We start from the raw sequence: 15,008 nt of genomic DNA on the forward strand, positions 1-15,008 counted from the left end.
GTCAGGTAGTCCATTCTGTAATTTCACATTTCAAAGGGTTTGGTGTGACTCTCAGAACTGGAAGAGACCTCAGAGAGCATTTCATCCAACCTGTACCTGAACCAGAATGCCCTTTTCAGGATCTCCAACAACTAGTCTTCCTGCCTTCCAAAGAAGGGGAAGCCATGACTGCCCAAGGCAATTCATTTTACTTTTGAATGACTCTGGACTATCAGATCTAAATTCTGTCCCCACTCATTGCTCCTCATCCTTCTCTCTGAGAACAGGCACAGTTTAGTAGAAAGAAGAGTGGGCTAAGATCTGGAGGATGCACTTCGGATGACCTTGAGAAAGCACTTAATCTGTTCTAGACTTCAGGTCTTTGTAAAATGAAGAAGGGGTGGTCTAAAACTAAAGATGAGGAAGGCCCCTCTTGTCTCCAAAGCTATGACTCTAAATCACCTCATTTTCTCTGACTTCACCTGTCAAATGAGGAAGTTGGACTAAATGTTCCTGAGATCTTGTCCGAATTTAAAGCACCGATCCTAAATCTATTAATTTTTTAAATTAATTTTTATTAAAGATATTATTTGAGTTTTACAATTTTCCCCCTAATCTTACTTCTCCCCCCCCCCCCCAAGGAAAGCAATCTGTCAGTCTTTACTTTGTTTCCATGTTGTACTTTGATCCAAATTGGGTGTGATGAGAGAGAAATCATATCCTTAGAGAAGAGACAAGAATCTAAGAGGTAACAAGATCAGACAATAAGATAATCTGTTTTTTTCCTAAATTAAAGGGAATAGTCCTTGAACTTTGTTCAAACTCCACAGCTCCTTAACTGGATACAGATGGCATTCTCCTTTGCAGACAGCCCAAAATTGCTCCCGATTGTTGCACTGATGGAATGAGCAAGTCCTTCAAGGTTGATCATCACCCCCATGTTGCTGTCAGGGTGTACAGTGTTTTTCTGGTTCTGCTCATCTCACTCAGCATCAGTTCATTCAAATCCCTCCAGCTTCCTTCCCTGAATTCCCATCCCTCCTGCTTTCTAATAGAACAATAGTGTTCCATGACATACATACACCACAGTTTGCTAAGCCATTCCCCAATTGAAGGACATTTACTTATAAATCTATTAACTTTTTCATGGGAAAACTCTTCTAATACTTTTCATTGAGTACATTTGTCTATCCTAAATCTTTTCTGCCCAAACTCCAAGGTACCTTTTATTGCTCTTCTGCCACGAATTAGTGGCCCTTCTGGACACCTCAATGTCTGTCCTCCCCTGATGGTTGATCCACCTTCCAATGATTAGAATTTGAACCTTTCTCCCCCTTCCTAACACCTCTCCCTTCTTGAACTTCATTTCCTCCCCCTTCCTAACCCTCACTCTTTGAACTCACTGAGAACTGAAGAACAACTGACAGTTGTCTCCATGAACTTGGTCTTGACTATAGTTTTCCTCTGACTTTTATCTTAGCTGGGGGATTTAGTACTCCAGTTGCATTTAATCAATCAACATTAATTAGTTTTTACAAGAAGATATTTACTGCAATCACCCAAAACAAACAAACTTTCACTAGAAAGCAACTTTGAGGGGGCAGCACAGTAGATAGAGTACCGACCCTGGAGTCAGGAGATCCTGAGTTCAAATCTGACCTCAGACACTTAATAATTGCCTAGCTGTATGACCTTGGACAAGTCACTTAAGCCTATTGCCTTAAATATATAAAATTTTTTTAAAAAGAACGAAAGAAGCCTTGATTTAAAGTCACTAAGACCAGCTTAAAAGGTATTGTAGAACTAAGTCTATTAAGGCCCAGTATAGTATTGTCTGTCTGCTCATATTTATTATTATTGTGGATGAATATGGTGTTTAAAGAAAATCTCAGGTCTCTCTAGTAATGATATTTACGTATAGGAGTAAAGTTACTGGAGATAAAAAGTGATTAATATTCATAAATTAGTATAATGGAAAGATCCTTGGCTCCTGAATGAGAGGTGTTGAGTTCAAATTCTACCTCTGATGCTTCCTATTTGTATGAACTTAAGAAAGTCTCCTCATCTTTCTGTGCCTCAGTTTCCTTATCTACAAGATGAAGTTAGATGAGATGGTAGGACCTTGGGCAAGTCACTTACCCTCTTCCCTCACTTTCATCAATTATAAAATGAAAGAGTCTGACTAGATGGTTTTGTGATCTCTTCTAACTCTAAATCTGAAGGAACAAAGTTGACAAAATCAATCAGTTAATGAACTTTAATTAAGCCCTATGTGCAGGCATTGAGACAGACAGAGACAGACAGAGAGAGAGAGATAGAGACAGAGAGACAGAGATAGACAGATACAGAGACAGACAGAGAACCTGCTTTGATCTGTTTCCCAGGTTGTTGAACCACAGTCTGGGAGAGCTCAGGGAATAGGGTGAGGTGGGGGTGATCCATACAAATTGAGAACGGTGGTGGTTTTGTGAAGCAGAGCTGAGCTGGTAAGGGTACTCATTTGCATTTGCTTGATATGTGAATAATTAGGCAACCCTTAGCTGACCTCAATGAGATGTAAAGTGGATTACAGGCAGTTCCCAGATAGCAAGGAGGAGCTTTATTGCCATTTAAAAAAAATCATCTAGCCATTTAGATGCAATCCTGGCTTTTGGTCTCATAGTCTTAACAAATCCTGCCCAACATATCAAGATTCCTCTTTCCCTTTCCTTTCCACACTTTCGGGAAGGGGGTGGCTCATCCTAATCTATATATCTTGCTACTGTAGGAGAAAGTGAAGCTGGTGATTGCACAGCCCTCCCTCAAAAAAACATTAGAGACCAATTATAAGGAACCCTTCAGGTTTTTTCTGTATCAGTTTTTCCTTTTATGCCTCATTTATGTGATAATCGCTCCTTTTTATCTCTCCTCCCCATTTTTATTATTTTAGAATTACCTCATCAGCTCACTCCTTTCTTTCAAACTATCTAAATAATGATGACCGCCATAATAGTACTGCTAATGTTTTCACATATACAAAGTAAATAGCTTTACCTTATTGAGTCCCTTATAATTGATCTTTAATGTTTGCCTTATATTTCCCCAGGAAAAAAATGTTGAATTTTCCCTTAAGTTATGGAGATTTTGTTACTGAAACCTGAAAGTTTTTGAGTTTGTTAAATATTTCTTTTATTTTTTCCATTCAGGACTATATTTAACTTTACTGGGAAAGTTGACCTTGGTTGTAACCCCAGCTCTGTTGCTCTATGGAATGTGGTCTTCCACAACCTAAGGTCCTTCAATGTGGTTCCTAGGTCTTTTGTCATCCTTATTGTAACTTTATGTCACATAAATTTTTTTTTCTTTTGCTTCCAATATTTTCTTCTTAACCTGGGAGCCTTGAAACTTGGCTGTGATATTCCTGTAAGTTTTCCTTTGTCTTCATGTTCTAGAACTTCAGAGCAATTTTCCTTGATGATTTCTTGTAATATTGTATCAAGATTCTTTTTTCTAATCATAATTTTCAGATAGTTCATTTAGTCTTATATTATTTCTCTTTGATATGCTCTCCAGATTGGTTGTTTTTCTGATGAGATGTTTTACTTTCTCTTCTGTTTTTTTTCATTCTTTTGATTTTGTTTTATGATTTCTTATTGCCTAATTCTAGTTTTCAAGATCAATTATTTTCTTCCTTAAACTTTTGAATCTCTATTTTCAATTGGTTGACTTTTGTTTCCTAATTTTCTTGATTTTTTGGATTATCTTATTTTTTCCCTAATTATTCTTCAATTTCTCTTATTTGATTTTTAAAGTCCTTTTAAAGCTCTTCCAAGAACTCTTCTTGTGCTTGGGATCATTTGATGTTTCTAATCAGAAAAGAGAGTGGCTTTTTTTAGCTTCATTATCTTCCTTTGAAAATGAATTCAGATCTTTTATATCTTCATAGTAAGTATCTGTGGTTGGGTTCTTTTTCTTTTGTTTACTCATTTTTATTTATTTTATTTTTATTTTATTTTAGCATCTATAAAGGTAATCATGTTGTAGTCCCAAAGTATGGGATATGATGCTCCAAACCTCAGGTTCTTCTTACTGTTATTTTCTGAGGTCTATTTCCTTCTTTCTTTTTTTTTTGTTTTTTTTTGTAAGGCAATGGGGTTAAGTGACTTGCCCAAGGTCACACAGCTAGATAATTATTAAGGCTGGATTTGAACTCAGGTCCTCCTGACTCAGGGCTGGTGCTCTATCTATTGCAAGACTTAATTACTCCAAAAGAACTGAGATTTGTTTCTAAGCTCAATGTAGAGCTATCCTCTCTACTCCTAAGTCAAAGCACATACCTTTCCCCAAATGATCTTGCTCCCTGTCTCCTCTAGAGGTTACAAACTACAGCTGTCCTCTCTGCCTCTAACTGAAACCAGGGACTGCTCTTCTGGTGGCCCCTTGCTAGTCAACAGGGTCCTTGCCTTTGGTCCTGTACTCACCAAGTATGTGCCACTCCTCCCCTCATCCGTAGTCCAGGATGTGTCTGGCCAGCACAGCTGTGTCCCTTAAACCATAGAAGGACCTTCATTCTACTCCTGCTCAGCTGTCAGACCCCAATACAGACAGATGAAGATTTCAAAGACTAAGACTTTTTGTCCCTCCCACCCCACCCCTCAGGGCTTGAAGTTTGTTGATTCTGCAGAGTGAACTTAAGTCAAACCCCTGAAAGTGGGGTCTTTCCTGGGATCTTTTCAAAATGTCTTGGGAGGACAACTACTTTACTCTATGTTTATTTCTGCTGCTCTAAGATGTTCTGTCTTTTTTGTGGAGAAAATTTGGATAGTCAAACCCTCTCCCCAGAATCCTCTCCTGATTGCTTTAGTATTCATCAGTGGTGTTGGGGAAGAGGGCTGGACTTGAATCATGGATTATGGGTTCGAATGGCAGCTCTGCCAGGTGCTTCCTCAGTCGACTCACCTGTAAAATGAGGGAGGGACTGAATTGCATTTTTGGCCCCTTTCTGCTCTGGCTTTGGTGTGGTCTGCCAGCTTTTGGGGTCTGCTGTTTCTCCACACCCCCTCCACTTCCCAAGGCTGTTTTTCCCACTAAGCCTCTGGCTGGCTCCTGATTGTTAACCTCTTGCCTCTTACCACACATTAAAGGTCTTTTAGCCAATTAACTTAGGGTTCACATGATCACAGGGAAAGAGAAAAGCCCCTGCCATTCATACCTGAAGTTGTCTACAAACAGTTCTGACTTCCATGTAGATTTGCCTAGTCCCATAAGAAGGGGTGCTAGAATAGAAAATCCAAGGTAGATAGCTCTGGTCCTCAGATTTATGAGATTAAACTGTTAACAGGCCATTGACAGAATGGGAAAAGAAAGAAAAACAAGATGAATGTAAGAAGCTTTCATAAAAGATAAAAGACCAAGAGGCTATTCAAAGACTCCATAGGAAATACATCTGTTTTATGAAAGGCATTCTTTTAGGCAACAGAGATAAAGAGATTTTAAAATGACATTCCCTGCTGTCCAGGTGTTTCCATTCTACTGGTGTGAGGAGGAGGTGAAAGTGGATAGCAGAATATGCAATGTGCACAGATAATAATAATAGTCTAACTTATATCAGGTCCTCCTGACTCCAGGGCTGGTGCTCTGTCCTTGCAATAGATAGCTTTGTTTGATTGGGGCAAAGAAGAGGACCAAAGTGTTATAGGAAACATGAATAATGAGAGATATCTTTCAACTGGAGAGGCTCAGAAAAGGCTTCATGGAGCAGGTGGCCTCTGAGCTGACTCTTAAAAGGAGAGAAATTTCTGAAAGGCAGAAATAAGAGGGAAGTAAACCTTACAATTAGGGGACTGCCTTTGTGATGACATACCATTTGGGATGGCCTGGTGAGTTTAAGGAACAGCTAACCCATCAAATCAACAGCATTTTTCAAAGTTACAAGGTTTTTATATAGCTTTAATCTTTATTAGCTTCAAATATCACATGATGCTCTCCTAGTTTTTTGATCCAAATCAATTTTGGGAAAGGAGAAGAGAGGAGAGGAGGGTGGGGAGAGGAAGGGAGGGAAGGGGAGAGGAGAGGAAAGGGAGAGAAAGGAAGAAGAGAAAGAGAAAAGAAGGAAGGAAAACACACACACACAGAAACAGAGAGAGAGACAGAGACAGAGACAGAGACAGAGATAGAGACAGAACCTGAACTTAACTTAAAATTCAGTTTTTAGGATGAGGGATACCTAGGTAGGGGAAACACCTTTGTGCAGGAGACTCAGTGAGTTACTTAATAAATATTTATTAAACACCTCCTGCATATCAGACAGTATAACATAGTCAAGAAACTCACAGCCTAATGGGAATATTCTTCAAATCACCAAGTTTAAGTTATATTTGTGAAGCTGACCTTATTGCTTTTATTCTCTTCTTAACTCTCTTAATTCTAGATAGTGATTGACAACTGCAGACACACAGGGAGTATTTCAAGCTTCCTAGGCAGCCACTGACCATCCATCTATAAGTGTATGCTGGGTGAATGAATGGTCTTGTTAAGGAATCTCTAAAAATTTGGAAAAACAGAGGAATCATTTACCCAGAAAAAAAAATAAGTTTCTGAACTGAAAGGTTGCTTAGCCACTAGTCCAATCAATTTATTTTATAGGTGGAGAAACTGAGGTTTAGGAATGAAAATGAAATTATGCCATCTGTATAATGAACCTGAGATCTTAAGAATCCACTGACTGTGAAAATTTTGCCCAGGTGGGGTTCTTGGATCGGGAGAGGACATTGACCTTGATGGAAAACTTCTATGACAAAAACCCAAAGATGGTTAAAAGGCTATTCCATAACCCAAGATATTGTAAGTAAAACAACAGACAGGGTAACCTATCAGGTCAAGATGATATGTGACTACCATCTCCATCACTATTGTGATTTAAGGTTTAAGGTCATGTTACCTCAATGCAAATACTTTATCCCATTAGCTTCTTGAGTGGAAGTAAAATTATGACTAAGGCAGAAGAATTGGGGCCTTCCCCTAGGGTTCAGAAATTTAGAGAATATTGTAATGCACTTTTAATCCTTCAACTGCAGAGAAACAACTGAGTTTAGCATCTCGTCTAGCAAGAAAAATTAGTTAAATAGAAAACTACTATTGTTGATCACAGCACATTTTGCTCAATCACCCTAAAATATTGAATCATGGGCAGCATTTTGCGCTATGTCCTCCACATGTAGAAATTACTGATTATGGCCCTGCAAAGTAACTGCAGCCTTGAAAACTATGCTTAGTCTCAGAGACAGTTCTCCTTTTCTGTGGTGTCATGAGAAGTGTGCCCAACTAGAATTCACCTCCCAAATATTTAACATTAAAGCGTTATATAGTTACCAACTAAAGTTATCTAAGCATTCTTTGCAGAGGTGAGTACTAATGAGTGCGGAGCACTGTATATTTTGTTGGACTGCATTGGTGTGTTAATTTTGCTGAATCATTTTTTCTCTTCCTTTTTGGTTGTTTTTATAAGGAATGTCTCTCTGGGTAGAGAAGGTAGTAGATATATTAGGAAATGAAGTTGTTATAAGTTATTAAAATAATATATGTACCTATGTAATAAATAACAAAATTAATATATTGCTATAATTACTATTGCAATTGTGAGACAATTGTGCCTTGACCATCCAGAATTTTTTTTTTAGGTTTTTGCAAGGCAAATGGGGTTAAGTGGCTAGCCCAAGGCCACACAGGTCATTATTAAGTGTCTGAGGCCAGATTTGAACTCAGGTACTCCTGACTCCAGGGTTGGTGCTCTATCCACTGCTCCACCTAGCCGCCCCAACCATCCAGAATTTTTAAAAAATATGTCTTTGAAGAAAGTATTTAAGAAAAAACTTTCTTCTGCGTTAATGCATTTTTATTTATTCTAATAAAACTAGCTAATTTGATGGACTTATTCTTTGAATTTTTTAATTTTTAAAAAGTGGGGAGAACTTAGATGGTGGGAATTTCCAAGGGGTGCAGTCAGAAAACCCCCTATTTATAAATAATCCTGCATTCACCTTAGAGTCAATGAATTGTATGTAATAGGTATCCAAGCAAAAATTTGAGAATTCTTTTATTTCAGAGAAAGTGATAATCAGAAGTTGTGTATCTTTTGTTTTTGCCATCTGAGACAAGAACCTCTCTATTTTCAAAAGTAGGATAGTGGAGGGAGTGGTGCATCTGGAATTAGGAGGACTGAGTCAAAATCCCACCTCTGCAACTCTGAGCCCTTAAGCGAGTTGTTTAACTTTCTTGACCTCAGTTTCCTCTTTTTGAATTAAATAACCTCTAAGGTCCCTTCCAGTTCTAGAGCTGTAATCCTGTGATTTTTGTGACTTTGCAAATCTCCTGGTCTTAGTCCTTCCTCTGTAAAACAAGGGGTTTGAACTCGATGGCTTCTAAGTTTCCACCCAACTCTAAATTGATAATCCTCTAATCTTCTAAGAAAAGAGTTGGGTTTTTGACTGACAGTAATAATAAGCTCATCAATAGGATGAGATTATTGATTGAGATGGGGTTATTGGTCAGGTGGGCATCACCAACATCATCATCTTGTCAGCTGAATAAATGTCTTGCTTTCTGTACTAGGGCCATTTGTTCAATTTGAAGATATAGAACCAGCTGAATTCTGGGGAGACCTGGAAGATGAGAGAAGCCCTTTTGAGGAATCAGAGCAAATATCCGAAGGAGAGATGAAGAAACACATTTTTTTGACTGATGAGGAGGAAGTGATTTCTGGCAGGTCCTCAGATCAGATGCAGATTAAGAAAAGACTAAGTCAAGACGAGCAGGAAAGACCTACAGGGTCTTATTCATCCCGGGGCTCAGTAGAAAAGCAGAGAAGCTCCATAGAAGAGAAGATGGGCTCTAGAACTGAAGGAAGAAATGCCTCAGATGGATTAGCAGAGCAGAGTGCATCAGCAACAGAAAAAAAAAGCTCAATCTCAATGCAAGAAACTGGAGAAGAGCAAGAAGGACCTTCAAAAATGTCACAAGAATCATCAACATCTACAAAAGAGCAGGGACAACCACCCACAGAGAAGAAAGCATTAATAGAAGGGACAAGATCCAATTCCCTTGATGAAGGCATCATATTCCAACAGAAAACTAGTCAAAATCACTCGACTGATTTCACAGAAGAAGAAGGTGAAGGGCAGTCTAAGGATTCCAAATTATCTTCAGACAAAAATCTCACAGGTAAGAATATACTCTTTGGCCCATTGCAGACTCATTTTTTATTCACTCTAAAGGTTAATGCACAGTCATTGGACACCATTGCTATACTTAACATTTTTTCTAGACTTGTATTCAACACCTCTTTAAAATAAAAGTTATTCACTAGGGTCTTCCTTTTGTACTGGAATTCCATTTATAAGGAGAAAATCTGAATGCTTTAAGAATAGAAGTAACTCTTTATCTGTTTCATTTATAGGTTACATCATCCAGCTAGCTAGGGGAGAATTCAGATCAAGAAATTCTCAAGCTTCTCTTGAGCTATGAAATTGTGTGGTCTGATGCCAGATAATTGTTTTTTTTTTAAATTCCTTTAATTCCATTTTGGATGTTACTTTATTTTATTTTTTCAATTACATGCAAGGATAGTTTTCAAGTTCCACATTTTTCTACCTCCCTCCCTCCCCTCCTCCCTCCCCATGACAGCAAGTAATATGATAGGTTATAATGTACAATCATGCTTAACATTTCCATATTAGTCATGTTGAGAAAGAATCAGAAGTAAAGGGGGAAAAAACATGAGAAAAAGAAAAAAAAACATAAAACAAGTTTTAAAAAGTGAAAATAGTATGCTTTGGTCTACATTCAGACTCTATAGTTTTTCTCTGGAGGTAGATGGCATTTTCCATCACAAGTCTTTTAGAAAGATCCTTGGTCACTGGACAGCTGAGAGAAGTTAATTCCATCATAATTGATCATCCACACATTATGGTTATATCTGCAATGTTTTCATTCTGTTTACTCCACTCATTATCAAATCATGCAAGTCTTTCTAGGATTTCCTGAAGTCCACTCACTCATGATTTCTTTCCAAACAAAAGTACTCCATCACATTCATATATGATATTATGTTTAGACATTCCTCAACTGATGGGCACCCCTCATTTTCCAATTCTTTGCCACTACCAAAAGAGCTGCTATAAATATTTTTATATGTGTGGTCTTTTATTCTTTTTTTTATGGTCTCTTTGAGATACAGACCAAGTAGTGATATTACTGTCTCAAAGGGTATGCACAGTTTATAGTCCTTTGGGCATAATTGCAAGTTGCTCTCCCGAATGATAGGATCAGTTTGCAACTCACCAATAGTGCATTAGTGGCCTACTTTTCCCACATCCCCTCCAACATTAGTCATTTTGCTTTTTTATCAGTCAATCTGATAGGTATAAGGTGATACCTCAGAGCTGTTTTAATTTGTCTCATCAATAATGATTATGGGGATTTTTTTCATATGACTATAGATAGCTTTAATTTATTCATCTGAAAACTGCCTGTTCATATCCCTTGACCATTTCTCAATTGTGGTATGTGATTTGTATTCTTATAAATTTGACTCAGATCTCTGTATTTTAGAAATGAGTCCTTTATCAGAAATACTAGCTGAGAAAATTGCTTCTTTCTGCATTCCTTCTAATCTTGGTTGCATTGATTTTATTTGTGCAAAAACTTTTAAATTTAATATAATCAAAATTATCCATTTTGCATTTTTTAATGTTCTCTATAATTCCATTTCCAAAAGATATTTTCGTTCTTTTCTCCTAATAGAAGATATCATGTGTTGTGACCAAATTGGGCTACTTCAAGACCCTCAGAAAATGTTCTGTGGCTTATCACAAACAATGTGAAGTCATTTTCTTTAGAATTTTATTTTTCTAATCTGTTTGATGAGGTCACGATCACATGAGGATTGGTTACTTTTTAAACATGAACTCAATATACAGAAAGAGACATATATTTGTTAACTTGGGTCATGGGGAAATTGACATTGTTGACTATGTATATTTTGTTTTTTATGAGAGTTTAAGAAAATACATGCTTGGTAATTGAAAAAAGTTAAAAAATGTATACCATCTATCTCTGAGATCCAATAGCCCTACTAACCCTAAATATCATAACTGAGTTTTAAAAACAGTGGCCAGGGAGATGTGTGACTCAGTCATATCAATCTAATGTAGGAGAAGGCCTGGTGGACTTGGGAGTCAGGAGAGGTTGGCATTAGAGTCCCATACCTTGAGTTTCTTATACAAATTTGGGCAAGTCACTTAAACTTTGTTCCTCAGTTTCATTATCTCCAAAATGCAAAATATTAATAATACTTCCCTGAGACCAACTTTTGGTACATAAACTCTCAATATTCTAGACAGTTCCCTGAGATTCTAGGTCACAGAGAAGATATTGACCTGGATTGAGAGAGGGAATTCTCTTCACCAAAATAATAAGTCTAGTCCCTAATTCTTTCCTTTAGAAATGCTGCAATTACTATGTGACCTTTTTTCCCCCGCTGTGAAATGGCCTTAATGATGCTTAGACTCTCCTTACCTCATAGGAATGAAGATAATGTAAGTAGTAACTTGGAATCTTGGAATTATCATTAATAATCACAGTTATTGAGTGGTCCCTGCATGTTGACATAGTAATGAAAAGTCTTAGGCTATATATAGAAAAATGACTCTCTAAAGAGGTTTTTATCATCAGGGTGTAGATTTCCTACACTGGAAAAGTGGATAATAATTCATGGCAAGAATTTCATTTTTTTAAAGGTTTTTTGCAAGGCAATGGGGTTAAGTGGCTTGCCCAAGGCCACACAGCTAGGTAATTATTAAGTGTCTGAGGCCGGAATTGAACTCAGGTCCTCCCGACTCCAGAGCAGGTGCTCTATCCACTGTGCCACCTAGCTGCCCCGCAAGAATTTTATTTTTTATGACAATCAATTAACTGGTAGTTTCCTTTTACAATTTTCAGAAACTGGAGACAAAAGTGCAGTCTGTGGTGAACCCAGGAGCCAGCTAATAGAAGGGAAGCCATGGTCAGGTGACTCCACTGTTAATTCTCCCTTCCTTTGTCCCTTGGCACACAATAAAATTGGATAACAAAGATATTGGAAAAGAGAAGTTACTGATTGGTTTGTTCTTCTATGTTCTTCCAGGAGAGCTTGTAACTTCTGACCTGAGTAAGAAGTATATGAAATATGGAGAAAACCAAAAGGCTTTTTTGGATGACCACCGGTTCTCAGGTATCTGATAATACTGAGTCCAGGATAAGATGAATACCTACTCAGTGGATGAATGGGTTGGGCTAGTAGGTTAACTCTGATTACTGAGTGAACCCATTTTCTAAGGTGTCAACCAGCCTCTGTCCATCTTCTTCCTCCACAAGGAGTACAAACAAATTATTTTTGCTTCCCTTTCTTCTCACCTGATTGTTTTTGGGTTTTGGTGGAGTTCAAAATCAGGTTATATTAAATATATCATACTTTTAAAACATTAAAAGGGGAGGAGACAAGGGAGAAGTCATAATGTTGGGCAAATGATTTAAGAACTTTTTGTGTGTGCGTGCGTTTGTGTGTGTGTGTGTGTGTGTGTGTGTGTGTGTGTGTGTGTTTTATAAGTATAGGCTAGAAGCAATCTAGCACAGTGTTTAGAGACCCAGCCTCTGAGTCAAAGAGAGCTAGGTTCAAATCCTTCCTCTAACACTATGTGATCCTGGGCAAGGCTCTAGTCATTTAACAAGCATATTATAATATTATAATATCATAATTACAATAATAATCCAGGGCAAGTAGGTGGCACAGTGGATAGAGCCACTGACCTTGGAGTCAGGAGGATGGAAGTTCAAATTCAACCTCAGACTTGACACGAACTAGCTGTGTGACCTTGGGCAAGTCATTTAACCCTGATTGCCTTGCATCCAGGGCTATCTCTAGTTGTCCTGATTTTTCCTAGAGGAAAAAATAAAGAGAAAAAAACAATACTCAAGACAACTTTTAAATTCCCCAGGTCCTTCTCTGGATTTGGATAGTGTTTTCTATCACAAGTCTTTTAGAATTGCCTTTGATGACCCTGGAGGAGAAAGTGAGGCTGGTGACTTAGCACAACACTCCCCTCACTCAAATCCAGTTCATGTGCTTGTCATGGCATCATCTCCCTGATGTCATGGTCTCCTTCAAAAAAAGAACAAAAAACCCAAAAAACATTCACTATAATAGTAATAGCAAAGAGCAGTTATATGGTCATTTCAGGTTTGGTAAGCCCTTTTTTAAGGACTTAACTATGTACTGGTGGCCAGTGAACATATAGGGCACTGGCTCTGAAATCAAAATGACCAGAGTTCAAATCCAACTTCAGACAATTTACTAGCTGTGTGATCCTGGACAAGTCACATTGAACCCCAATTTCCTTCAAGGAGAAAAAATGAAAAAAAAAACAACCCTATACAGTGAGAATTACACTAAGTGCTCTTGGGGATAAAGAAAGGTCAAAACCCTGAACTCAAGGAGCTTATGGAAAATATGCTAACCTGCACTGGAAGAGGGAGTTTCCTCACATAGGACTTCTCTAGGTTAATGAAACCACAGGTCCAGTCCCTATTAAATAAGATAACATAGATCAAACCATAAGGCTCTATAAATATTCTATTAATATTATTGCTGTTATTAAGTACATGCTCAGATAGACTCATTTTCCTCTTGTTTGGGGGATTTCTCTCTTGATCATATTGCTTCTATTTTCTGCTGACCAGATTTACATTCAATAATTGGCAGAATTAGGAAGCATCAAGAGTCAAAGATGAGAAGTCCATTCAACAGTAACTACCTCACGGTGACACAGTTTGTTCAGATCCTGGAAACATTTATGGGGGCCCGTGTCCCTGCTGGCGTTATGAAGAAGTTCCTGACTTTTTTCAAGAAGAATTACGTGGAGACACACGAAGAGAAAATGAACCATTTGGAGAAGGTGAGGATTGTGCTAAAAGCAATGGGAGTGGCCAAAATTTTGAGGGGAAACCATGGTATCCCAAGGCTTATTGGCTTTCATTTCCTCTTTTTTTGGTCTTTTTACCTCCTTTCCCCCAGATTTATTCAACAAGCAGGTGTATCGATTCATTCTAAGTCCAGCCTTATAATCATAATAAGCTGTTTGACCCTAGACTTGTCTGTTCATCTCTCGATGCCTCCAATGACTTTTAGGGGAGGGGGTTCTGGGATGCAATGGCTTACAAGTTAAGAAAGCTGTTCATACATTGAATTCCTTATATTAATCATAAGAATAAAAATAAATTATTATTATTAATAATAATAACTAGGTTTGCAAAGTGATACTACACATATATATAAATGTCTCTCTCTATATAAATATTTATATATAATATATAAATATACATATAAATGTATAATATATAAAATATACACATATAAATATATGTATATAGATATACACATATACAAATAAACTCAAGTCTCATATCAATCTTGTGAAGCAGGTTCTATTATTATCCCCATTTTACAGATGAGGAAACTGAGTGGTAACTTGTCTAGGATTGTCCAGCTAGTAATTTGGATTCAATCATGGGTCTTCCTGACTCCAAGTTTGACATTCTATCCACTACACAAGTAATAAAATCACAAATCTTGACCCTCTACCCCCTCTTGAAGCATAAGTTGACAGTGACATGACCCCTCATCCCACCTGATTCTTATACCTAACGATTGCTCCTGATTGGAAAGTGTTATTATTGTTGCCAGCTTTGTCTGTTTGACTCATGAGCATGATTTTCCTGTAGAGTCCCACTTCTGGACTCCCTCGATCTCCCTAGGTGAGCATTGGAGGGGTGGGAGACAAGGATTACAAAGGGGACAGGTATTCCATCAAGAACTCCAAATGCTCCATTTATTCACCAAAACACCAGTGCCTAAATACCTTTCCAGTCTCCAATCCACTCCCATTCCTGTGGCACTTAGTAAAACAACCTTCTGATGCTCAAAGGCACAGGTGATGATAATTTACAGTATTCCCATA

The 15,008-nt window shown here is 37.8% G+C and overlaps 1 protein-coding gene across 6 annotated transcripts in view; it reads left to right on the forward strand.

Annotated features, from left to right (window-relative positions):
• Positions 1 to 15,008, forward strand: part of EFCAB5 (EF-hand calcium binding domain 5) — a 161,444-nt gene that overhangs the window by 98,834 nt on the left and 47,602 nt on the right. For all 6 annotated transcript variants that reach the window (XM_074189122.1, XM_074189121.1, XM_074189120.1 and 3 more), the window contains 5 exons: positions 6,702 to 6,801; positions 8,569 to 9,177; positions 11,956 to 12,024; positions 12,140 to 12,226; positions 13,732 to 13,946. In XM_074189122.1, the coding sequence (XP_074045223.1) occupies positions 6,702 to 6,801; positions 8,569 to 9,177; positions 11,956 to 12,024; positions 12,140 to 12,226; positions 13,732 to 13,946 (1,080 nt within the window). The remainder of the gene's footprint in view (positions 1 to 6,701; positions 6,802 to 8,568; positions 9,178 to 11,955; positions 12,025 to 12,139; positions 12,227 to 13,731; positions 13,947 to 15,008) is intronic.

The sequence above is a fragment of the Macrotis lagotis genome, chromosome 5, assembly GCF_037893015.1.
Source record: "Macrotis lagotis isolate mMagLag1 chromosome 5, bilby.v1.9.chrom.fasta, whole genome shotgun sequence".
Classification (NCBI taxonomy): Eukaryota; Metazoa; Chordata; class Mammalia; order Peramelemorphia; family Peramelidae; genus Macrotis; species Macrotis lagotis.